This window comes from Canis lupus, chromosome 18 (assembly GCF_003254725.2).
Source record: "Canis lupus dingo isolate Sandy chromosome 18, ASM325472v2, whole genome shotgun sequence".
Classification (NCBI taxonomy): Eukaryota; Metazoa; Chordata; class Mammalia; order Carnivora; family Canidae; genus Canis; species Canis lupus.
In genome coordinates this window covers 42,298,675-42,323,637 of record NC_064260.1, presented here as the reverse complement: position 1 = coordinate 42,323,637, position 24,963 = coordinate 42,298,675, and the positions used below count along the sequence as shown (strand labels likewise).

The 24,963-nt window shown below is 53.2% G+C and overlaps 2 protein-coding genes across 9 annotated transcripts in view; one reads left to right on the top strand and one right to left on the bottom strand.

Annotated features, from left to right (window-relative positions):
• CSTPP1 (centriolar satellite-associated tubulin polyglutamylase complex regulator 1) overlaps positions 1–20,744 on the top strand; it is a 202,543-nt gene extending 181,799 nt beyond the window's left edge. For 4 of the 5 annotated variants that reach the window (XM_035701214.2, XM_035701208.2, XM_035701213.2 and 1 more), the window contains 5 exons: positions 6,969–7,054; positions 8,650–8,845; positions 9,384–9,493; positions 11,959–12,022; positions 14,224–20,744. In XM_035701214.2, the coding sequence (XP_035557107.1) occupies positions 6,969–7,054; positions 8,650–8,845; positions 9,384–9,493; positions 11,959–12,022; positions 14,224–14,482 (715 nt within the window). In that variant the 3' untranslated portion in view covers positions 14,483–20,744. Of the gene's footprint in view, positions 1–6,968; positions 7,055–8,649; positions 8,846–9,383; positions 9,494–11,958; positions 12,023–12,297; positions 13,023–14,223 lie in introns of those variants that run through there. The other variant, XM_035701211.2, reaches the window with a different exon arrangement.
• Positions 14,435–24,885, bottom strand: ARFGAP2 (ADP ribosylation factor GTPase activating protein 2). 4 transcript variants are annotated; one of them, XR_003139165.3, is made up of 18 exons: positions 24,726–24,885; positions 24,440–24,558; positions 23,869–23,941; positions 23,196–23,327; positions 23,028–23,108; positions 22,098–22,179; positions 21,736–21,792; positions 21,025–21,066; positions 20,602–20,654; positions 20,022–20,158; positions 19,789–19,920; positions 17,865–17,993; positions 17,652–17,786; positions 16,538–16,664; positions 16,305–16,398; positions 16,080–16,198; positions 15,507–15,646; positions 14,435–14,943 (listed from the first exon to the last, which is right to left on the bottom strand). XR_003139165.3 is itself a non-coding variant. In XM_025452056.3 (17 exons), the coding sequence occupies exons 1-17, from the start codon at positions 24,795–24,797 to the stop codon at positions 15,626–15,628; spliced, it is 1,605 nt and encodes a 534-aa protein (XP_025307841.1). In that variant the 5' UTR covers positions 24,798–24,885; the 3' UTR covers positions 14,435–15,625. The 4 variants fall into 4 exon arrangements, 2 of the variants coding, with proteins under 2 accessions (XP_025307841.1, XP_025307842.1); XR_007403765.1 differs by lacking the exon at positions 21,025–21,066; XM_025452056.3 differs by having other exon boundaries at positions 14,435–15,646.
• Positions 24,886–24,963: the final 78 nt, after the last annotated feature.

Genomic DNA, 24,963 nt, shown 5'->3' with positions numbered 1-24,963 from the left:
AATATTTATCCTAAGAGCAAGAAATAGTTGGCCCCTGGTTGTAAGGCTTCTTAGGAGGGGTGAGGGTAATGGGGTTTAAATGGCTGTGCAAGAGCCTTCAAGCTCTCTGCAGGGAGAAGCAGCATGGAGCCTCAGCTCCTGAGCCCTCCTGGGGGTGGGTGCTCTACATTGCTAACAAATTCCAAGATTGGGAGAAGGGAGAGTGCCACCAGGAAGGTGTTACTGTCCCACTAGAAAGCACAGGGCCTCCCTTTTCTTTCAGGTGCAGCTGTGATTAGAGTCAGAGAGACCTGTGTTTGAATTACAGCTCTTGCAATCTCCCTATAACCTTGGCCATGTTTCTTTTTTATTCTTTTTTTAAGATTTATTTATTTATTTATTCATGAGAGGCAGAGACACAGGCAGAGGGAGAAGCAGACTCCATGCAGGGAGCCCAATGTGGGACTAGATCCCAGGTTTCCAGGATCAGGCCCTGGGCTGAAGGCGGCGCTAAACCGCTGAACCATCTGGGCTGCCCCTTTGGCCATATTTCTGAATCTTTCTGAACTTGTGTGTTCTCAGTGAAGATATCCACTGAGCTTACCTCATAGGATTAATATGAGAAGAAAATGAAATGATGAATGTATGTTACTTGTCAACTCAGTAAGCCCCCAATGAATATTAACCATTTTTGTTTGATTTTCTGCACTCTCTGGATCAGGCTGCTTAGGCACCACGGGGCAAGTGGGGTTTGGGGTACACTAGAGGTGCAGGCTGAAGCCAGGGGAGAACGATGACCCGGACATCCCAAGCTGCTCTGCGGGCCTGGACTTGTGGCAGCTCGTGCAGCATGAGGGTGCATCTCACACAGTCCAGAAGAGGGGTTACCCTAAGGAAGCATCCCAGGAAACCTCAGAAGCAGCCTCTGCCCCCACCTACAGAAGGGGGCCAGCACCTGGTTTTATCCTCACTCATGGCCTGATATAAAAGCACAGCCCACGGAGGCACATGGTGAGTCCACACACTTGGGGATTCACTTTGCCCATGAAGGACCCCGGTTCTGTGACCTCCCAGAAGAGGCGCAGTCAGGGAAGGTGCCTCTTCCTTCTGGCCCTGGCTAAGGGCTGGCTTCTCCCCAGAGTGGGCTCGAAACCAGATAGCTGGCTTCCGCCTGAGAGCCTCTGCGTGGTTGGATGCTGGTAGCACTCACTTCCTCTGAGTTTTATTTTTACTTGCTATTTTGAGCTCCTCTAGCACCTTAAGCCAACTAGAATACACTCACTGATAGTAACTAACGCTTATTTTGAGTGCTCATTGTACACTAAACACAGTACATCATCATATGGACTTCTCACAAGAATCCAATGAAATAGGAACTATGATCATCTCCTCTTTTCAGACGAGGACACTGAAGCTCAGAGAGAAAAAGACACCGTGGCCAATGAGTGGTGCAGCTGGAATTCGATCCCAGGGCTTGCTAACGCAGAACTGCAGGCAGTTGGATGCAGCTCATGCCATTTGCCCAGGGACACTGACCCATGGGATGAATAGAAAGTTGGCGTGTCAGTAGGTTCAGACTGGAAGCTATCGCTTCCTTGGCACCCAGCTAACTCCCAGCCAGCCAGCCTATCCCAGCTGTTGGAAGTGGGCAAGAGAGGGAGAGAAGGGCCAACCCCCTTGGGATTAGCTCTGACCCTGCCAAGTGTTCTTTCTTCATTCCAGTTGCCTGCCCTGGACTCCACCCTCCACATGGTTCTACTCAGAGCCGACCTGAACTGCACTGCCTTGACTCCTCTCCCACAGTCCTTCTCTCTAGTCCTGAGGCATGGCCTGCAAGGATCCTCCCATGATCCAATAGATTTTTACAGACTCTTGTTGGCAACAGCTCCTTGTTGGCTTTACCTCAAAGCAGTGGCCGCCAGGCTCCTCCAGGTGTCAGAAGCAGCTGGCATGTAAGCAGGAGGCCTCTGGCAGCACGGGGTGCTGAGCCAACTGCCATCAATGGAAACAGCACATGTGGATGACCTCGTTTCCAAGAGATTCCTTCGTGAGCCCTCCGGGAGTGGTGACAGGTTTGAGTTCAAGATGAAGGAGCTGCCTGGGGAATCAGGGCCTACAACCTAGGGTTGTCCCTGCCACCAAAGGCAAAGACAGACCTGTAGCCTCCTGTCTGCCTTTTTTGCAGTTCTGCCAAGATTCCAGTGCCAGTTACCTAGAACTTTCATGGGCCCAAGTGTTCTTTTAGAGATGGACAGTGCAACATATGATGTTTCTGAAAGCATTTTCCTGTAAGTCTTTCAGACTTTTCTGCATCCACTGTCCTCCAAACAGCAAACTTCAGAAGCAGCACTAACAGAAAAGCTGTCCGTTCTGTCCCACCCTTGGGACAACACATGCTGTCAGAGCTGAAAGATGCTCTTTCATACTTTTGGGAAGTATGAGCCTTCTGCTTAAATATCTCTAGCAACAGGCAGCTCACCCCTTCACAAAGTAGCTATAATCCCAGGGCTAAGCAGTTTGAAGGTCTTCTAGAGCCAAGCTTTAGATCCCTGTTACATAGCCCTCAGAGGCAGATCTTTAAGAGTCAAGTCTCAGGGAGACTGGGTGTCCAACTCTTGATTTCAGCTCAGGTCATTGTATCAGGATCGTGGAGACCTACTTGGGATTCTCTCTCCCCCTCTTCCTCTCCCTCTGCCCCTCTGCCCCAACCCTGACCCGGCAAAAGAAGAGTCAGGTCTCGGCCCACACTTCCTCCTTAGTTTTTTCCTCTAAGCTAAAGGATCTAAGTGCAGCCATTTGTATGATATCATGGTTTGCAGACTCACCACCACTCTGACTCCCTATTCCATGACTCTAGTTTATTCCTCTTAAATGGACTGTCCAGACCTAAATGTAGTATCTTAGTGTCACCTGGCCAGGGGAAAAGAAAAGAGTACTGTGGCCCCTCTTATCCATCTATTCATGCTTGTCCTCATGCAACAAATAATTACTGAGCACCTACTATGGGCCTGCATGGGCCAGACCCTGGAGTCAAGCCACAGGCTGAGAGACAGAGGCCTCACCTGGTGGGTCCTGGAATCCTGGGGCAAAGACAGACATGAACAGTATGAAGAGGTCACAGAGAAGTATGGAAGCTGGTAGGAGGGAGCCCATGTCTGCTTTGTCTTGGAGGGAAAGGCTTCCCTAAGAGCTGCTCTTTGGGCTATGATGCAAAGAATGAATAGGTGAGGAGGGTGGCATGAAGGGTGGGGAGCATTACAGGTAGGGGGACTGGGTGGTCTGAAGGCCATGAGGAAGGAGGGAGCATTGGGAATATTGTTAAGGGTCAGTGTGACTGGAACACAGCGGAGGAGGCTGCCTGTGGCCTCCAGTGCATCTACAGGGATGAGGGGAGGCAGGGAGCAGATTGTGTGGGCTCATAAGCCAGGATAAGAATGGCGGATCCTGTTCTAAGGTCAATGGGAAGCCCATGAAGGGCTTTAAACAGATTGTAAAATGGTCAAATTCACATTAAAAAAAAAAAAAAGTTTTTGTGACCACAGTGTGGATACTCAATTAGAAGGAGGCAAGAGTAGTTGCAGGAAGCTGGCCAAGAGGTCATCCAGTAGCCCACAAGAAGGACGCGGAGGTGGGCATCATAGGTGGCTGTGGGAGTGGCAAGCAGTCAGCAGATTCAAGAGGCACAGTTAGGGTGGCATTGCTAGGACCTGGTGATTGATTACTGAGGGGCAGGCAAGAGAGGTAGTTTCCAGGAAGTCCAGAGGACATAAGGCCTCTGGGTGAGAAGAGTAGGGGGTGGTGTTGCTGTTCATGAGAGCTGAGGTCCACCTGGCTCTTTTCGCAGCCAATCACACTGCCTACAGTCAAGAAAACCCCTCCATCCTTTGCACGCATGCAGCTGGGATCCAGCCACATATCCCTCAGAAAGAGAAAGAGATCCCCTGGCATGGTCTGCGTCCCTAACCACCCTGCTGATCCCCCCTGACCAGTACCAGTTTCAGCTCACCAAAGAGCCCGAGTGGAGACCAGAGCGCACACTGGGCCACCTAGCTCCCGTAGAGCCTGCCACGTTCACATGGTGGGTCTCCTGCCCTCTGTCAGGCTGTGCTCTCCCCTTTCCCCAGCTGCCCATCGTGAAAGAAGCTGCTAATGTTCACAGTTAAGAATGGCCCCAACAGAAAGCTGCAGGCCAGTTCTGAAGCTGGAAGGGCAGGCCCTGTTTCAGCTTCTAGTCCTCTCTGTGGCTGAGAGAGGAAGATGCTTATGGCAATTGGCTTCAAAGGCCTGGTGTGGCAGGGCCTGTCTCGGGAGCATGCTGATTAGCAAGAATTACAACTTCTGGAATTAGACAGTGGTGAGGGTTGCACAACTTTGTAAATACACTTAAAAACACTACACTTTTAAAGGGGAATTTTATGGTGTTTGAATTGTATCACAAAATAAATGAAGAAATAGATAACGAAAGAAAGAAATAGTCCATGGAGGTAATTACTATAAACAGGAGCGCTGGGTCCAGGTTGATGATAAAGGAGAGAAGCCAAGTAACATCTTCAAAGGCTTTGGCTCCCCTTCGTGGTTTCCTGCTTGGGGACATTCTCAGCCCAGTGCTCTTCCATAGTAATTAACTTCAGGCCATTTGGGTTCTTAACTGTCCTGGGAGTAGGGCAGGAAGGAAAGGTCACTGGCTTCCCTCCACAGGGACCTTTTTCTTCTCTACTTGAGCCTGGGCTGGAAAAGCGTTGTGGTGGCTCTACCCACCCTGAGTGCTCTGGGAGCACTCACTCATCTGGAGTTTGGGTGTCTTTGCTAACCAAAGTATGCCCTACCTGCCCCTTCTCTCTGCCCTCTGTCGCCTCTTCCTCCCCATCCAGATATCAGAATCTGGGCTTTGTGCCCTCTCTCTTCCTTTTTGCCTGTCTGGGTTCTCCTAGGGTTAGGAGAAATGGGGGCAACTACCTGGCCTCTGGCTCAGCATTTAGTCCAGGAGCTGCTGATGGAGGGACCAGGGCGCCCTCCTGTGGCCATAAGCAGCACTGCTTCTTCCCGCCATCGGGCCTTGAAATTTTTTCCAACTGGAATTTTAATGTTCAGCTCTGGTAGTTGGGGCACAAAGAAGATAGATTAGCCACATAGATTAAGAAATAAAATGTTGGTGTTTGTATACTGTATCTTTATTTTAAAAGAGGCAGTGTGGGGCAGCCTGGGTGGCTCAGCAGTTTAGCACCTGCCTTTGGCCCAGGGCTTGGTCCTGGAAACCTAGGATGGAGTCCCATGTCGGGCTCCCTGCAGGGAGCCTGCTTCTCCCTCTGCCTGTGTCTCTACCTCTCTGTCTGTCTCTCTGTTTCTCATGAATAAATAAATAAAATCTTAAAAAAAAAAAAAAAAGAGGCAGTGTGAGGGGCACCTGGGGGCTTAGTCAGTTAAACGTCTGCCTTCCGCTCAGGTCTTGATCCCAGAGTCCAGGGATCCAGCCCCATGTTGGGCTCCCTGCACAGCAGGTAGTTAGCTTCTCCCTCCCCCTCTGCCCCTCCCCCCTGCTCATGTGCACTCTCTCTCAAATAAATCTTTAAAAAATTAATAATAAAAAATAAGCAAAGAGGCAGTGTGACCTAATGGAAAGCAGTGTGACCTAATGGAAAGTACCATGGCCTATGGAATTGAGCAAACTCCCCAGCTATGTGGTCTCAGCAAGCCAACTTCTCTGAGACTTATTCCTTCACATGTAAAATGTACATCAGTGTAAGTAAGACCTACCCCCTAGGAATGTTGTAGAATAAAATTCAATATAGTTAAATACCTTGCACAGTACCTACCATGAAGTAGGTACTCAGTACACGTTCCCTGCTTCTATTGTTGTCATGATTACAACTGAAGACTAGCTAGGGGAGCACTTTCTCTCTTCGGGGAGATCAGAGAGCAGGGCCAGCTGCCTCACACAACTGTGGGGGCCCCTTACATTATATTCTCTCCAAAGCCGCTTTCCCCGAGGTGTGCAGTTCCGGCTGTCTTTGGAGCTGATCCAGGTGCCAGTTCGGGGATCTTCTGACACAAGGAGGTAGAGATTTAGAAAAATACACGAGCGAACAGAATAAAACAATTTTGTAATAAATGAAAGATAAAGCCAGAAGAGCCAGTCAGAAACAGATTGGGGACCCTGCTCCCCTCCAGTAGATAAGTTTGGCACCCTGCCTGGCACCTGGATAGAGCCCAGCAAGTGCTGATTTCCTTCCCTTCCTGTGCCCTCCTGCATGAGGCCCTGAGCAGAGTATGAACATGGCCTTGGTCTGTTCATTTAGTAGTCAGATGGTTTTCTTCCTATGAGGTGGGAGGGCCTAGAGAGGAACACCCAGGGGGTGGTCCACTTGTGGGAGCAGACAGCAAGTAGGGGCACGGCCACCATGGCGTCACAAGACGGGGTGTGTTCTCTGACCCTCTCAAGTGCCGAGTCCCCAGTAGCTCTGGACCCTCTTCCCTTGTCTGCCATCTGTGTCTCAGGACGGAGGTGCCTACAGTTGCTGGGGCCCTTGGTAGCTTATTAAATCTCAGTGCCACTTGCCAAGACCTCTTTAAGCTTCCTGGCTGTTCTTTTTTGCCTTTTCTGCTCAGCTGTATTTATTCTGAACTAAATGGTCCTCACTGCAGGATGAAAGGATTTACTGCTTAAGTATATGAAAAGAAATCTTGGCTGCATTACAGTTGCGCCCTCTCCTTGCTGCCCTCCCTCCTCCCTCCTCAAGCTCTGTCCACTAGCTGGTGCCACAGAGACTGAACTGGGAGCCTGTCCTTGGTCGTATGGTCAGCACCGTTTGGTGCCAGAGCCCCACTGATGGGGAAGCGAGGTGACTGGGAGGAGTTGGCTTTGGGGATCCTTCTCCTGAATGTCTTGCTGTCCCAGGAAAGACTGGAGCCCCAGAAACAGCTCACTTACATGCTCCCCACCCACACCCATATATACATTCTCTCACATTTACTCCCTCTTTCCCCCTCAGGATTGTGCTCATGGATGACGCCATGGATTGCTTGATGTCTTTTTCAGATTTCCTTTTCGCCTTCCAGATCCAATTTTACTACTCAGGTGAGAGTCTCCTGGGTCCCATGTGACTCCTGTCAGAGCCATGTCTGCCTTTGCTACCCTGGTGCCCTTTCCATCTGGTGCCTGGCACACCCATCTCTCTCCCCAACTTCCTTTGGTGGTGTGCTCCCCCATGGGTCACTGACAGGATGTCTAGTTCCCACTGGCGGTCACAGATTCAGTGTGCGCAGCCTGGTCCCTTAGCCTCCTCAAGACATCGAAAGCCACAGGGCTTTCAGTCAGCGGTGCAGGAAATCCATCTAAGTGCCGGTGACCATACCTAGAACAGTGCACGCCGCTGTGACAGCACACGACACGTTCACAGGGTATCAGTGTGCCAGGCCTAGCACTGACTTCCATGCTTACAACAGCCTGAGGAGACAGGGCCTCTGAGACAGAGCCTCAGCTTAGAGGGAAGGAGCCAAACCCACAGAGCTAGTAAGTTGTAGAGCCCAGACCTGCACTGAAGGCTCACTCCAAAGCCAGTGCTCTTAGCCCTGTGCCGTGCAGGGCTCCCCGTTGGCCCTGACTCCTGTGTGTAGGCACACATTTTCCTGCCCACACAGCTTTGAAGAAGCAGACAGCTATCTCACACGCCTGTCCTACTCCCCATCCACACCAGATGGATCCTCAAATCCCTTCTCGAATCAGGTGTAATAGAAACAGACAAATAAATACAAATGCACACTGGCTCACACAGTGCACACAGCAACGTCAAATGGAATGTTGGGCTCAGAAATTGCTGACTATGTCCATAGACAAACTCACTTAAAATGGGCTCTTCCGGTAAACAGGAGGCTGTCCTTGGAACCTGGACATGGCTCCCCTGCCAACCGGTGACCCCAGCCAGCCTTAGCCTCTCGCAGGCGCCACATTCTGTTTTCGTGATAGCAGCCCAAGGGCCTGGTCCGGCGGGGGCTGGAGCCTGGGGTCTTGCCACCTGCTCTGAGCAGCTGCAGGCATCTACTTTCCATTTCTCTGAAGCTCCTGGGCCCTGGAGAAGGAGCAGCTAGGTCTGAGAAAACCTTCTCCTCCTGCCTTTCAAATGTGTCATAAATTAGCAACTTGAGGCCTTCTTCCACCGTGCTTTCTTGAGTCAGAGAGGCCGGTGGCCTCACAAGTGAGAAGGGGTTTACCAGCGCATGTGTGCACACGTTCACTCTTTAAAAAATATTTTTAGCACATAACATGTGCCCAGCACTGTGCTAGATACTAAAACAGAAAGGTTGACAAGGCACAATCCCTGCCTTTGTTCAAGAATCTTCCACTCCAGCAGGACGGAGAGCAAACCAATACTTACCCGGAAAACTTATCCTTGGAAAAGCACTACAAAGAATTCTGGGGTGCTCCGAGTGTGTGCAATAGGGCACCTGCCCAGTCCAGAAACAGCTGCTCTGAGGAGGGGACACTGGAGCTAAAACACACGTTAGGGACATTGCTCACAAGCACGCTGGTCCCACGCAGTTGAGGGCCTGGAGCACGCCGGTGGGTGTGCTGAGGAGGTGGTGAGCTGAGCTAGCAGAGAAGGGCAGACCCAGTGAACGGACGAGGTGTGTCCCCCTCGCCGACCTATGCTCCCCACCCCCCATGGTCCACAGAATTCCTGGAGAGTGTGGCTGCCATCTATCAGGACCTGCTGGCAGGCAAGAATCCCAATACGGTGATCGTGCCGACGTCCTCCAGTGGCCAGCACCGCCAGCGGCCTGCGTTGGGTGAGGCTAGCACGCTGGAGGGCGTGGAGGCGTCCCTGTTCTACCAGTGTCTGGAGAACTTGTGTGACCGGCACAAATACAGGTGAGCAAGGAGCATGGAGGCCTCGCCTCGGCCCCGGGGAGCCGGGCTGCTGGCTCGGGAACACCGCTAGCAGGTGTTCTGACTGGCACGGGGCTTCCGGGGCCCTCGAGGGGTATAGTGTCGGTTAGACCAGCGCCAGGAGATGGATCAGCTCTAGCTTTTTGGAGAGAAGGGGTTAACGTTCACTGTACAAAGCATGCACCCTACAGAAAGGGAGAACGAAGCTGTCCACAGGCCACAAACTCTCCTTAGAGACAGAGCAGCCAGCTTTGGTCTCTTCCAGGAAGAGACTGTCACCCCTTGCCTTTTGGCCATTCCCTTCCTCTGCTGCCCTAGTGAGAGCACTGGGTAGGGAACGTGCCAGCCCATCCTGTCCCCAGTCAAGGCCTTGCTTCTGGAGATGTGCTGTGTTCCCCCAGTGCAGACGAGGCCCCTCAGTCCTGGCTTTGGGCACCCTCCCGAGCCTGAAGGTCTGGAGGAAAAGAAGGCACTAAGTTTTGCTGGCCTTTGAATCTGGCATCTGTATCCTCCCTTCTAGCTGTCCACCCCCCGCACTTGTCAAAGAGGTACTAAGCAACGTTCAGAGACTGACCTTCTACGGATTCCTTGTGGCTCTTTCAAAGCATCATGGGATCAACCAAGCCCTAGGTAAGCCAAAGCTCGCTCTGGCTAGCCTCTCCTGCTCCACCACAGAACCATGCGGGGACTCGCTGCTCTTGGCAGACATGGTCCCAGCAAGGAAGGGGCATCACCATCTCCACCTTGACTTCTCAGGGTCCGTCTCGGATGCCTCAGGAGCCAGAACAGGCACAACAAAGACTGTGCCCTCTTAGGCCTCCTGCACTCGGGTGGTAAGGGACAGCCTTCCCCACCCAAGGCCCTGCCCCAACATGAAGCGGCCTCTCAGGGGCAAAGGTGTGCCCAGCCCCTCCCCGGAGAATGCCCCGTTCTGCTCTGGGGAGTGGCCTGCAGGTTGGGCAGACACAGGGCTATTTACTAAGTGGCTTTGGAGATTATATATCAAAGGGACTTGAATCCCATTTGTAAGCAGGGCAAAGGTGTGTCTGAGGAGGCCTTTTTTCCCAGCTGGGAAAAAAAAAAAGAAAAAGAAAAAGAAAACTGATTAATATGAACAGGAGCAAAAAATGGGGAGAGAGGCCTGCACTGGCCCAGTTTTTCACGCCCGGCGCTTCTTCTCACTGGCCGGCCTCCTCCTCTCACTGGCTCGTGCGTGTCCCGTTCACACCTGCTGCTCCCCCAAGGGAAGAGCCCCCAGACCCCTGCCCACCAGAGCTGCAGGAGTTGTATTATCTCCCTCTTCAAGAGTATCCAGGTGTGTTTGAGGCCTCAGATCTCACACGATATAAAGCCTGCTGGGGATGCATGCAGGAATGCAAGCCCCACAGGACTCACTGAGGCCCACTGAGGCATGATGCTGCCCAGCAGCCGACTTCCTCCAAAGTGATGCCTGGGGGTGCACAGGGCCAGGAGTGATTCTGGTTGCCAAGGTCACTGGCCAGACCGGAGTCAAAAGGCAAAGAGGAGAAGTCAGGAGTAAGGGGGCAGTGGGTGGGACTTGCGTAGGGTTTCTCTCTCACCTCGGTAACTGACCGCCCTCCCTTCCTTTCCACTAGTCAGGCCACAGGAAGGAAAAGGAAAAAGTGGGCCTCATGCCCTTACTTTAAAAAGGGCAATCACTCCGTCAACCACTTTTACCAGGCACTACCGCAGAGTGGAGAGGGAGATGGACAGAAGCACCTGCCCTCCGCCGCATCTCCAGTGTAGGAAACAGGGATCAGGAGATACTCGGGGTGCAGCCAGCTGTGGAGAGGGGCTGTCCTGCTCCCTTAGTCCTCAAGGCGGTCACAGAAGCACACTCACACACACACACACACACACACACACGCTCACACAAAACGAGAGGGCCCTGTGGAACATAGTTGGAAACCATTAAGAGCAAAAGGGGCCAGGAGGCCTCAACTGGAAAAGCTTTGGGAAAGGAAGGAACTGAACTGGAGCCAGATGGGTGGGCTTAAGATCGGGGCTTTCCAGAGACCAGCGCTGTTAGCAGCCAGTTCTCCGTGCTGAACACCAGTGAGCTTTTCCCTCCAGTTGGCAGGTGAGACCCTTTCTATCTGCGCACTTCAGCCCCACCGTCCCTCCACTGTGAACAGCTCCAGGGAGCATCCGAGAGGTGCTCCTCTCCCCTTTCCCAGTATCCAAGCACTACTGCCGTTGGTTTGTAGCTAAGGACACCGGCTCAGAAAGAGTTGTGGCCAAGCAGAGAGGAGCCAGATCCCCTCGGGCGCTCCTGGCCATGCAGAAGAGTTTGATCCGATTCTGACCCAGCCTTCTCCTCTCGCCTCTCAAGAGTCTCTGAGGAGCTGAGACAGCATTTTTTACCATTCTGTCTCCAAAGTGGGCTCACTCTGACTAGGGTGGTGGGCACACAACCGTATAATTTCTGATTTGGGGGGGCATTAGCTGGACTGTACGTCTCTGGCTCCTTGTCAGCCCAGTACGTGGGGCCTCAAGGAAGGAACTGACCACCCCTCCACCAGCTCACACCCACCACCTAGTCTCGGTTCTGTGTGTGCAGTGACCTTGGGGTGTGGGGTGTCTCCCGGCCGCAGGGCCTGCCCCAAGTTGAAGAGGGTAGGCACAGGTTCACTAAATTTATCTAACAGGAGCCAGGACTTCCTGCTCCCGTAACAGACCTCTTAAAACTGCTCTTTAGAGCCCTTCCCCACGAACAAGTCATGGGAATAGAAGGTACAGCGTAGTGATTGTGGTCAATGATACCGAACTAGCGTTCATGGTGACAGACAGTAGCCACCCTCGTGGTGAGCTCAGCATGCTGAGGTGGTGAGCCACTGTGTTGTACACCTGGAACTAATATAGCATCGTGTGTCAACTGTACTCAAGTTTTTAAAAAATTCTTTTTTAGAAAGAGCACTTCCTCAGATCTTTTAGATGAGCCTTCCCAGGGTCCGCAGTGGAGGTAGACACCAAGGTGAGGGGCGTGGAGGCACCTGCCGGGCATGCGGCTTTCTGACCAGAGCCCGCCTGAAAGACGCTCAGGTTAAGTTTTGTGCCCTCCAATTATCTCCTAGGAGCTTTGCCTGACAAAGGGGACCTGATGCACGACCCAGCCATGGATGAGGAGCTGGAACGGCTGTAAGTGTCGGGTGGGAAGATGCTGCCCCCTTGTGGGAGAGGCCATACCTCTGTTGGACCAGGCAGTGCCCTACTGTGGGTCACACGTTGACTGTCCGCAGCACCCGCGTCAGTCGGAGAAGGGTTTAGGCTCCAGCAGAGGCCTGAGGCAGCCACTCTTGGAGTCCTTTGGGAATACAGCCCATGGTTTCATCCAAATACAAGAGTGACCATGGAGGTCCTGGTCCCTAGACAGGAGGCACCTAGCTGCCCTCTGGGTTTCTTCCCTCCTCCAGGCTGGCCCAGGTCCCAGGCCTGGTCAACTCGGCCACTGCCAATCCAGAGGCTGGCTGCCTGCCTTCCCGGACCCCTCCCCGGGTTGGCTCTCCCTGGAGACCCCTCCATCACGCCCGCAAGGTGGACGCAGAGAGCGATGGTTCCACTGAAGAGACGGATGAGTCCGAGACTTGAGGAGTCTAAAGGGTCCTGTCCACAACTCCCTCATGCCCAGCTCCCCCCACCCCTGCCCTTTGGGACTCCCGCCGAGCCCCCTCTCCAACTCCTGCGCCCTGCTGCCCTCTGCTGGTGACAAGCCTTGAATAACAGCCCAAGCCCAAAGACCGGCCAGAGGGGTCTGGTATCTGTCAGCCAAGTCTAGCAGTGACCCTGACAAGTAACAGCCTACCCTTCTTGGCCCTGTCTGCCTCTGCACTTTAGTCAGGACCCAAGCTGACAGCAGACTGAGCAGAGGCCGTGAGGAAGATGATGTTTGCTGACAGTCCCCACACAGCACCTCTAGGGAGACCATGAATAACGGTGCAGGGCTTTGCATGGTCAGGGGTGACACCTGTGGCACACATACAGGGTGGCCATAAACACAGTGGCCTTCTCCTGGAGGGAGAGCCATTACTGTGACAGGACAAAGGGTAGGCAAGACCAGTCCACTTTCAAAACCTGCTCCAAGTCTCCTCTGTGTCTAACGGTTTAATGTTAAACGAATAAAGTCCCTTGCATCTGGTAAGTGGTGAGTCTAAAGCCACTAGACTGAGGATGGGGTGAAGGGAAGGGGCGAATTGGGGGTTTTGGTGCTGAGTCCCAGCTCTTCTGGCAGGAGTGGAAGGTGGGGGCCAGAGGACCACTCATCTGGAGACCAGCCTCAGATAATGAGCCAAGAGGGACTCCCTTCCTGCACAACAACCTTTCAAAGGTGCTCACAGCTGGAATGGGCCTTCAGAAAACAAGCTCAGAGGGTTCAAGGCCAGGTTTCCATAACTCTAACGACCCTGGCCTGAAAGGGTTAGCACTGTAGTCTTCTCTAGCCAAGGTTTCATTAAATATTTGCTAAGCACCTGCTCAGGGTTGGGGCAATGGGGATGCAGCTGTGAATGACAGGCCAGAGGACAAGCTTCCAGCCAAGACTGGAGGAAGGTAAGGACAGGTGGTCTTCAACCTCCTTTAATTGGCCAGAGGTAATCCAGAAAATACAAGCCACCCAGGGACCCAAGCAGAGCAGACGGGTGTCACCACACTGGGCACACATTTTCCTGGACTCATCTCTGTCCAAACCAGCCACCCTGGAGTTTCAGGGACCGGCTCTGGAAGCCCTGCAGTATCAGACCAGGGCTGGAAGTTCTAGTTCTACTGAGGCTCCAAGCTACATGGACTCTCCAGGTCCACCACTGTCTCCAGCCTCTGGCTGACAGCAGCTTGGAAATCCTGGGAGGCATCTGAATCCCCTCCAGCTGGTTTACGACACAGGTGATGGTCTGGGCTTGGGGTGGGATACAGAAATCTGGACTATGAACATTCCAGATGATTCCAGAGCTGGAAGGCCCAGGCCCACACTTTGTAAGTCAATAGCTTAGAGCCCCACGGCCCCCTTGCCCATCTTATCTAATGGTCCATCTCCCTGCCCAGTGGTTTACAACTGTACCCTGAGGACCTGGAGTGGCAGCTACATTCCAGGAGCCCCTACCGGGGGAAAAGATTACCAAGCTAAGGAGTCCTACACACACCTACATCCTTTCATCCTGGTTTTAAAAGGGTTCCGTGAAGGGTGTAGACTTCATTTGTCTTGAAAACTCCGAGAAACAAACCACAGTCGAGCCTGCGGCTGGGATGAGGTGCAGGGCTGCTAGGCTGCGTGCCTACCCATGGCCATAGGGCTCACGGGATGAGTTCAAGGGCCAACTAATACCAGCTCTTTCCTCCGCGTGCAACAGGGTGGTGAGGTCGAGGCTGCACCGGACCTCGCGGCAGCACAGGGCCGAGAAGCCAGGGGCCTTTGGCTTTCAGAGAAGAGACAAGCTGGAGGCCCCGGAGAGCATGCCCTCAGCTTCAGCACCAGACACCCTGCCCATATCGGTGGGAGCCCAGGGAGTGAGGCCAGGGACCTGCACTGGGCAGGGAGGCAGGATCCAGAAAGGACACCACTTCACTCAGACCAACAGTGGCCCAGGGCCCTGTCGAGGCTTTATTTGACACCACTCTGTTTCAATACAAACAGTCCAGAAAGAAAGTCACGTCCCTTTGGGGGAGGGGGCGAGGGAAGAAGGGTCCGTGTTGCTTGAGAGCCCAACCCCTACCCCACAGTGGGCAGCACAGCAGGGGTAAGATGGCACCGAGGAGGCCACAGCGCACGGCCAAGGGACAAGGCCTGCAGCCCAGTGGGTGCCTCAAGCACTCACTGGTGGTGCTGTCCAGGCCCAAGACCAGGATGATAGAGAAGGAGAAAGTTGAGCCCCAAGAGCCTGTTTCTGTCCCTTATGTCCTCTGCTTCCTTGGCCAGCATTACGCTCACAGCATCCAGAGCAGGGCACAGGGCAGATGAGACCCACCATGGCCACCAAGCAAGGGAAGAAGGGACAGAGGGTCCTGTGCGCCACAATGGATGGTATGGAAGGACTCCGAGACACTCAGGAGAAGTATCCCTCAAGTGATCACTGTAAAAAGGGGTGGTGAGACAGGAGAAGATCACTCGGGCCTCCAGTCTGATCCCAAATGAAACCTTTAGGTAGCAGGTCAAGTTCCCAGCCCTTAGTAAGGCCCAGACGAAGGTCCTCCCTCCCCATCCCACCCCCACCCCGGGCGCCCACAAGAGCCTGCTGGAGCAGCAGTAGCAGCAAGTCCAGAGCCTCCCTCCCTCGGGGGCTGATCCACAGCAGAACTCTTTCTGGACCTGCCCACTGGTTCCAGAGGATGGGGGCCAAACCCCAGACAACCTGGAAGGATCCTAGAGCTAGCAGAAAGCCTTATACTTCTCACTTTCCCTACTTAGGGAAGGGCTGGACCCAGAATCGGCCCGCCTGAGGGAACTCCTCCCCTTGCTCCCAGTGTGGCAGGACAAGTGAGCAGCAGCTTGCGGGGCAGGACCAGAGGACAGTTATCAGCACGCAGGGGAGGGCGTGCGAGGGGAGGACAATAAAGGGCTCAGTGTACAGGCAGAGATCAAGGCTGGAACCGCCCATCCCCCTCACCCGAGATCCTCAAAGGCCACCCCACTCACACACAACACATATAAAGTAACAATTCCTCCCCAGCTTCCACAAGGCAAGCGCCCCTGGCCTTGGAATCATGGGGGTTTTGCTGCCGTTGCCACCATTCACTTGCGCCGTGGCGCCTGGATCAGTAGGAACCATAGCGATCCTGGACGTGGGGGAAGAAAAAAAACAAGTCCCAAGTCTCTCACCTGCAGCAGCATCCCCCACATGCCCCTGCAGGACTCTGGGGAGTCGGGCACCTATCTGAGCATGGCAGAGATTGTTTTATATTTTACTGCGATGCGGGAGAGGGGTTGTGGCGGGATCCCAAGGGGGGGTAGCCCTGCTTGATCCTGAGGCTGGGGAGGGGGAGGAGGAGCTAAGGTTACAGACAAGGCTGGAGAAATCAGTGCGGACACGGCATCATCTTAGGGAGTGGCCCAGCCCTGGTACCGAGCTCAAAAGCTGCCCCTCCAGGAAAAGAAAAAGCTCTCAGGCCCGGGTCCACCCAGCAGCAGTGTCCGGGTGTGGTGAAGGCCAAGCTCCAAGGACTCTATCACTTTCCCCTCCTGCCCCAGGCCAAGCAGCCCCAGCCTCACCTGCAAAGAATTCATCACACCATTGGCCAGCACAGCCATCTTCCCGGCCACAGACTTGACGCCCTGCTTAAACTGGGCAATGTCAGCTGTGGGGAGCACGTTGCCCAGGGATACACTACCTGTAAAAGCAAGGGAAAGGGTGGCTCAGAGCCCTGCGGCAAGCCCTGCCCAGGCCCCGCTCTGCTCAGGTTCCACCGGGTGTGCACCTTACCAATGGCGCCCTACCTACTCCATGAGCCCCATCCACGTCCCCGAAGAGGTCAGACGAGCTGATGGCACTACTGCCCGAGAGCTGCTGCAGTCGAGACCTGGCTTCATGCTGCGGTGAAGAAAGGGAAAGGCCTGGGGATCTTTTGGCCCGGCCGAGATACCCTGGTGCTGAAGCCTAAAGCAATGGGAAGGAGGAAGCTCTTCCCCGACCTGCCGCCTCCAGGCTCAGGCTGGACGACGCTACTTACCTCAGCATCCACCTCCCGCCCAAAGAACATGTCCGATGAGATGGCTTTGGCTCCTGCAAATTTCTGACGTGCTTCACTGGACTCAAGGCCTGAGTTCCGGCTTTCCACTTCCCTTCTGTTTGTGACTCTGAGGGGTGGATGTGGGATACCTCTGATCCTTCTATCGCTATCAGAGCCTCGTATTACTAAACCCATCACTAACAGAAGCTGAGAAAAGTGCTAGTGGCCTTCTGGAGAGACTCACTATGGCCCCATCTGGCTGTGGCTCTGGGACTCCTCAACCCTCTCCCCTAGACAAGGCCCCTCTCTTCTCCACACCAAAGCCAAAGCACAAAAGAGCGTACACTGCCTCCACCAGGCAGCGTGGACACAGTCTAGAGGGCACCAGTCCTCTACCCTGAACCACAAGAGCTTCACCCAGGATGTTATGACATCTGGCTCCTTCTCCATCACTACTGCCAGTCTACTCCAAGTTACAATTGGCCTAACACTAGAGTGACCCTATGTCTCTGTTTGCCTGAGTTTATACCTATTCTCTTGGCATTCTAACTGGCAAAGGCATCCCAGTGTAGACATAACGGCATACGGTCGCTCCTACCGATTGCTGACATGCATACACCCTGGGCTGGCTGCTTTATAAGTTCTGTTACATTTAATCCTTCCAGCAACCATGTGAAGGGACTACTCATATCCCCGTTTTACAAATGATTTGCAGGTAATTCATCAGTCAAACATTACCCAGGTTAACATAAACTTAAATAACATAACATGGTGGCCAGAAACACACAATCCCTGGGTGGCCAGGACTGAAGCATGACTGGGCCCCTCTTGCCAGAGGAACTGATACTGAACAAAAGAAGCTACTAATAAGCCTTCTGTGATGATTAAGCACAGCTCAAACCAGAGTGTGATTCCTGCACGACCCAATCTGGTAGCTGCCAGCCACAGTGACTATATAAAATTATTAAAATTAAATAGTTCCTCAGCTGCACTAGCCACATCTGAAGAGCTCAGTAGGCACATACTTGGTGGCCACCACAGGACAGTGCAGGTATCCAGAATGTTCCCATCACAGAAAAATCCTACCAGACAGTGCTACCCTAGCCCACTCCACCTTTCTGAAATAGGCCGGATGCTTGAGATGGTCACTTCTGGCTCCTTCTCCTCCATCCTGTCCACACCCCAGGCGGCATCTGTATCCCAGCGGGAACTGAAACTTTCTCCCAAGGAGAAGGGGTTGTCCTTGTACCTAGTGAGACAGTAGAGTAGCTTAGAAGAACTGAATGAGGAACTGGTGGCCAAGTCTGCACCCCAACGACAGCCTTACTTTGGGGGTCCAGAGGCGAAAGTACCAACATCATCAAACAAGTCCAGTTGCGCACGGGAGGATTTTGCACTCACTGGGGTTTCCTGCTCAATCACCTGCATCTCCGACAGCACCGAGTGAGAGATAGAGCTGTGAAGACAAGTGGGGCCGGCCCGAGAGCAGGGGTGAGCAGCGCCATCACCACACAAGACAAGATGCCCAGCTGCTGGAAATGTGGGTTCTCTTCCACTGGGCGCCCCCTCCCCACCCAGAGCCTTCCCCTCATGCCGTACACACAGGGCAGGGCCAGACCCAGCAGGCAGCACCATGGGCCTGGCTGGGCCGGAGGACACCCTCAACTGTCCGCACATCAGCTTCGTTTTCTCAAAGTAGGGCTTCCCTGGCCAAGGACTGTTTGCTTGTCTGCTGGCATGTTAACAATGACGTGCGCCAAATGGTAGTGCGCTCTGTCCTTAAAAACAACTCAACAGACTATGAGCCACATCCTTCACCAAGAGCGACAGGTTGAAAAGATGCAAAATGCCCCAGAACCAGGAAGAGTCTAATGGCATCAAAGGAAGAGGTCTTAAGTTTCCTAACCCCCAACTCAGCCTACCTTTGTCAAAGTACAGAGCCTGGCTGTCTGCACTAAGCCCTGGGGCTGCTGTCTGGTCTCCCAGGGAGAAGAGACAGAGCTGGGCAGGTGCTACTAACTCCTGAGGCCTCGACATCCTCCCGTGTCACGCTCCACAGAGGCATCTTAACAGTTAACACCGCTTCAATAAACTCATTACAAAATATCTACAGCGCTTAGCGGGCAGAAGCCCAAGGAGTAAATGTCTTACAATAGGGTTTTAGGAAGGGTAGGCTGGGTTTAAGTCAAAGATTCTATTGCACTGCAAAAAAGAACCAACCAGCTGAAAAAATTGTTCAGACCCTTTAACCCAGTAATTTCTGTGACTGAAACAGGGAAAGGGAGGAGACCTAGAGTCCTTTCCGGGATTAAGATTTTAGGTTTCCCTGATTAGCAGTGGGGAAATAAATAGCGTAACTTAAATCCAACTGGCACATGTTCTGAAAAGATGAAGCAGGACCAGCCAGCCGTGTCCTCTTTCAGAGAAGTAGAGTATAAAGACCCAAAATACTGAATTTGGAATCAATGATTCTACACTCAAAATCTAGTTGTGCCAATAACGAGATCTGTGGCCTTCAGGCAAGTTGCTGAATTGCTAAGTCCATTTTCTCACCTATAAAAAGGACACAGTAATACCCCCTGCCCAGGACTGCTGTATTTCAGCAGGTAAGGCCAGTGGTGGAGCTCACAAGCCCACCGCAGCCAGGATGGCTGGCCCTGGTGCTGTCCAATACTCCGATTTTTAAGAGATCGAAAGTCTAGTGTTACCGAAATCTCTAGGTATCAACTCTTAGTGTAGAGCAAACAAAATGGTTCAGAGAACTGGTTTGCAGTCCTTGTTTTGTTTTTAAAAAAACCACAGCAACACAAACCCAGTGGTCATGAAACAGGAAGGGCATTGTCAATGCCAAAGGGCATGGTCTAGGAGCATTTCTGCGTGTTAGCATGCCTGGCAGCATTGGCATTTAGTGGACTGGGGATGCTAAGATCTTTGCAATTCTCAGGGAGCTCTTAAAAAATAAACAGTTGTCCCACCGAAACGCTGTTAGCACCCCCATTAAGCAACACCACCATACCCTCTTGGGTTTATTGAAAAAGCACCCAATCCTGTGTTTGTTTCATTTAACAAACACGGTGAGCACACACCTACTCTGTGACCAGCACTACACTAGGCACTTCAAGACAATAAGCAAAGCCATCTATCTGTTCCACCTCAAAGACTGAGCCTCAAAACCCAAACTGCTGGGAAGAATCTGCAGTGGCTCCCAGAACAGTGGCACTTCCCTGCCACACCCCAGAGCCAAGCCTCACCTGCGGGACACCAAGCCCATGCCCAACCTCTCTGCCTGTTCTCGCTTCTTCCCTTCTAGATTCTGGAGCTTCTTCTCCTCCTTCTTACGGTCAATCTGGAGCTCCTGGTAGGCAAGGCGCATAGAGGCAACCCTGGGAAGGAATAAATGTGTCAGAGGCCAGCATGCATCCTCACCCGTCCTCCCTGCCCACCCAACGCCACGTAAGCCAGGGTCCCATGGGCAAACGCTCACATGGACTCCTCAGCCTGCTTCTTGGCATCAGCCGCCTGCTGCTCACGGAGCTTCTCTGCCACCTGGGCCTGCCGCTCAATCTCACTGAAGCTCTGGCTGCTCACCTTCTGGGCCCCTAGGCCTTTCTTGGCACCCAGCTGAGAGGAGAATGATGGGATGGAGGCCTTGCCAACAACCACGAAGTCTTCTGTTCCCTCCCAAGCGTGGGTCCTCTAGCCACACCCACAAAGGAAGCATTTCTTCTTAAAGTTTAGGGTAAAAAATAGGAGCCCAGCCAGCATGGTCATGAGGGAGAACAGTGGTTCTGCTGGAGCTGGGCAGGAGGTGGCTCACACAATGCCAGCGGATGCCTCAGGCCTGAAAACAGCAGGTAATGCTGACTAGGCCCAGTATGCACTGGGCACCTGACGTGCACAATCACATGGACTCTTCCCAGGAGCCCCTTAACAACAGTCGTCTTAACAACCCTTTCACAGATAGGGTTTAGAGAAGTACCTTTGCCAAAGTCACACAGCCAGCAAGTGGCAGGTCAAGCTGACGCCAGCTCCTAACCACCACCATACTGCCTCTCTCCACCTACCCCTTTCTTAGCTGCTGCTGGCTTCTTCTTGCCAATGAGGGAGGTTCTCGGTTCTGTGTGAGAAAGAAGATGGGGCAAGAGTGAAAACAAAGGGAGGTCAGAGGCAGCAGCTCAGTCTGTACCATGCAACTTCTTGGCAAGAACTTCTACAAAAAACAGCTCCAGGCAGAGGAAGGCAAGGCTGCCACCCACCAGTTCCAACCAATGGCATCGGCATAGCCCAAGCCAAGGACAGACAGACAAAGTTAGGCAAGGCTCCTGACTCCCAGCTGACTGAGACAAGAACTAAACCCAAAGCACCAGAGACCGTCACAGTCCCTGAACCAACAAGAAGCAGGAGGCAGATGTTAAATATCAGCCTCAGCTCCTTCAGCAGGGAACTGGCATGCAAGGGGCTGGGTTCCCCGAGCAGCTGTTGGTTACCTCTGGCAGGAAGGGCCCCTTTAGGTGACAGATACATGGACTCTAGAGAGAAAAACTTGTGGCTAACAAGGGGCCCACCCCAGGGCCTCCTTATAGCTCCCAAGCCCAGAGACCAAAATCATTCTGAGAGGCCTCATTTTAGACTAAGCCATGCTAGCCTTCCCATGGGCTCAGTTTCATAATCATTCTGCTAGCTTCCTGCCCCAACCCCCAAGGGTCAACAGAACCACCGAGGCCAGCAAACAGACTGTTCTAACATTGAACCAAGACTTAAGAACACTAAGGAGAATTTAAAAACAACTGAAGGGCCACAGACAGGCTGAGAAAGGACAGTGTTGCCTTCAGCTGTGAGAGCTGCACCCTAATCTGATGAAATGGACCACAGAGGCCAATCTTGCCTCAGACTCCAGGGTTAGGTGTCCTGTCTCATACTGGCCTCCCCACACTTTGGCTAGATCCAGCTCCACATACAGAGGCAGACCTCAGGCCTCGTATACCAGCTACCAGGTTTATCAATTCAAAAGGGCTGGTTCTAAAGTCCTTGCAGTTGATGCTACAGCCACAAACCCAATCCCAGTCCCCACTCCAGAAAGGTCAGATGCTTCACTCCTGAGGCCTTAGTCCACATAACCAGGCAGCAGAAGATCTGAAAAGAGCCCTGGAGGCCCACCCTCTCCCAGTCACCCCCCACCTGTCAGGTGGCATACTGACCCAGAGAGGCTTTGGGTGAGGTGCCAAGCAGGTCCATGTTGGGGCTGTGCTCTGGCTCTGTGGATGCAATAGTGGAATTTGGATATAAGGTACAAAGCTTGCAGTGACTTCCCCTTAAGGGGAATGATAGGATAAGAGTAGGAAGGACTGGCTTTCTTCAGCTTGCTGATGCCACCAAAAGATAAAAGAAACGCCCACCACTTCCTCCAAGGGATTAAAATGAATCACAGCTCACCAAGAAATGTAGGAACATATACACACACCCACTCACTCACTCCAATCCCCTTGGCCAGGTGTCCCCTTCCTAGACCAAGTCCTTTGCCAACACCAGGGCCCTTGGTTGAAATCTGGACTGAACTCACGTGCCAGACTACTGATCTCTGTAGAAGGGGTTAGCTGCTGGGTCTCTGCTGGGTCGGGGGCTTGTACTTTCCAGGCAGGGGGCTGAAAAAGAAGCCAGATCATAGAAGCTTTGATGAGCCACTCCTACGGGCAAGGAGCACCAAGAACCTATAGGTACCTAGTGGGTATGAGGCCTTCCTCCAAGCCCATGAGAAAAAAAACTGGAGGCTAGTGAGTAAAAGTATAGCTGCTATTACTGACTATGGAAAAAAGAAATAGGAAATTAGCAGCCACCTCCACCCCTCCACTATGTACTTAGAGCCAGAGCTCATCCCCCTAATTTCATGACAACTACTATTGGGCACTTACCACCTGCCAAGCACAAGTCTAAAGGCTTTTCACGCATAAATACATTTAATGATCTTGACAACCCTACAAGGTAGATATAGCCTCTTTTAGCAACTCGGATTTTGACAGGTTAAGTGCCTTGGCCACCATCCTAGAAATGCTAAGAAGAGAAGCAAGAATTCAAATTAAGAGAGTCTGACTTTAGCACCCAGTGCCAGTCGACAGGAAACCTCCTCCTAGGGGTGGGCTGCTGGGGAGGGACTCCTTTCCTTGTCCCAACCACAGTACCTTTCTTATGGGGAAAGAATCCAGGAAAAGTTGTCTGGAGCTCCTGACACCTCTTGAGCTCTCAAGAAGCTTCTCCTCCTGCCTACTATCCCAGTTTATAGAAGTCCATTCCTAAGGAGGACCACACTGCACATCTACTCCGGGGAGGAGGAAACCTCTGGGCCTACTCAGCAGTGGGCTGTAGACGTTCCCTGTCCAAGGAGCCATACCAAGGTGAATGGACTCCATGCCACATGACCACAGAAGGCCTTGACCTTGGTAAATAAGCCACCTGCCAGCAACAATCATGTGAAGCGTTCCTTGCGGGCACTCACTTGAGTGTGTTCTGTGAAGAAATCAGAGTCCTTCTTCTCTGGGGAGTGACTGGGAGCACTACTCATATTGTCTATCCAAAGCTAGAAGGAAGAAGACACCTTTGAAACATGGGCCTCTGAATATTCCTACTCACCCCACTACCTCAGCCCCGGGGAACACACACTTACATCAGTGCCATGCCTGGCCAGGGCTGCACTCCCCAGCTGCCGGATCTTCTCCCGGTACATCTGGGCAGCTCGGCTATTATATTTGGTGTTGGCGTCACTGGCTGTACATCCATGTTGGCGGAAGAAAGCTGTCTGGAGAGCAAGGGAGGAGAGCATGCTACAGGTGACTCCCCAGAGCAAAAGAGGTACCCCCTTGTAAAAGCCCAGTTATTGTTTATATCTGACAATACACTCTACTGACACCAGCAGTTTTTCAGAGGTAAAGATCCTCAGAAATCCCTGCAAAAAAAATGGCCTCCCATCCTCTGAGATAACTGACTGAACCTCAGCTATCTCTCAATGCTGCCTGAGGACAGCCTGCCGTCCACTATGCCCATCCTTCATCCAGGCTCACAAGATCTGGATGACTGTGGAGGCCCCAAATCCCTTGGCCTTTCCCGAAGAACATGCGTCTGGTTTAGTATGAATCCAAACCCACTTGAGAAGAATCAATTTCCAAGTTTAGAGAAAAGTGTACCGTGTTGCTATAGACCAAAAAAAAAAAGAAAAGAAAAGAAAAGAAAAAAACAAAACAAAACACCTCTGAAAACAGATACTAACAGGGCCTCCTAGGAAGACATTGCTAGAACCCAAGAAGAAGAATGGGGGTGGGGAGGATGGTAAGGAGCTTTACCGCATTGGCATTTCCGCCGACCTGCATACACCTCAGCTGGAACCAGTTCCAATTGGAATCCAACTCTGTGGACCTGTGTGCAAGGGCTGCGTGTCACCCACAGGCAGACACCAGGAAGACGCTTCCCTGGCAGACCCACACCTGTCATTTGGCCTCGGGCTGCAGTAGGTGCCCAGGAAACAGTAATCAGCCACCACCCTATTTCCTGCACTCTCCCTTGTCGAAAGAGTACTAATTATTGTCCAGATCGGAAAGGAGGTCGAATTCTCAAGCACTCAAGCTTGGCATTGCCTCTCCCCTTACCGACGGTCAGTCTCACGCCAGACATGTGCTCCATCAGCAACAAGGTCAATGCAGCTAACTTTTCCCCGCAACTAACAAGAGTGTTAAGTTTAACCAACAGGAAAAGAGGAAATGTTGCGCTAGACGCGGACGCAGGCCGCCTACACGGCAAGGGGCGCACACAGGCGGCTCCCTCCCTGGCCGGGAGTCCCGGCGAGGCGGCCGCTCTCCGTCGCTGAGCACACAGCCCCGGCCGGCCGGGTGGAAGCACAGCAGCCGCGGACCCCACCTGATGAAGCTGAGATGGACGCCCAGGGAGCGGTGCACGCCAGAGCAGTCAATGCACAAGAAGACACCGTACGTGATGCTGGCCCAACTCGGATTCTTGGCGCCACAGTCGAAGCAGGCCTGGGGGAGGAGGCGGTGGGCCAACGGTCAGGAGCCCCGAGTCGAGGCCGGGCGAAGCCACGCCAGGGAGACGGCCCCGCCCGCCCCTCTCCCTCCCTCAGGCCCCAGGGCCGACGGGGGGGTCCCTCTCCGCCGGCGCCGGACCCCCCGCGCCTCCGCCCGCGCACCTTGTTGGTCGGAATCCCGCGAAGCCGCTTGAAAAGCGTCTGGATTTCGGTCTTGCTCGGTTCCGCCGCCATTTTCTCTCCTTCCCAGACACCAGCGCGACCGACGGGTCCCGTCGCGGGCCAATCCGCGGCCGCGAAGGCGGGGCGCCGGGCCGGCGAGCCCCCGCCAGCCGGGGGCGGGGCTTGTCCGGGTCCGGACCAATGAGCGGCCGGCGCGGCCGAGTCGGGGCGGCCACCG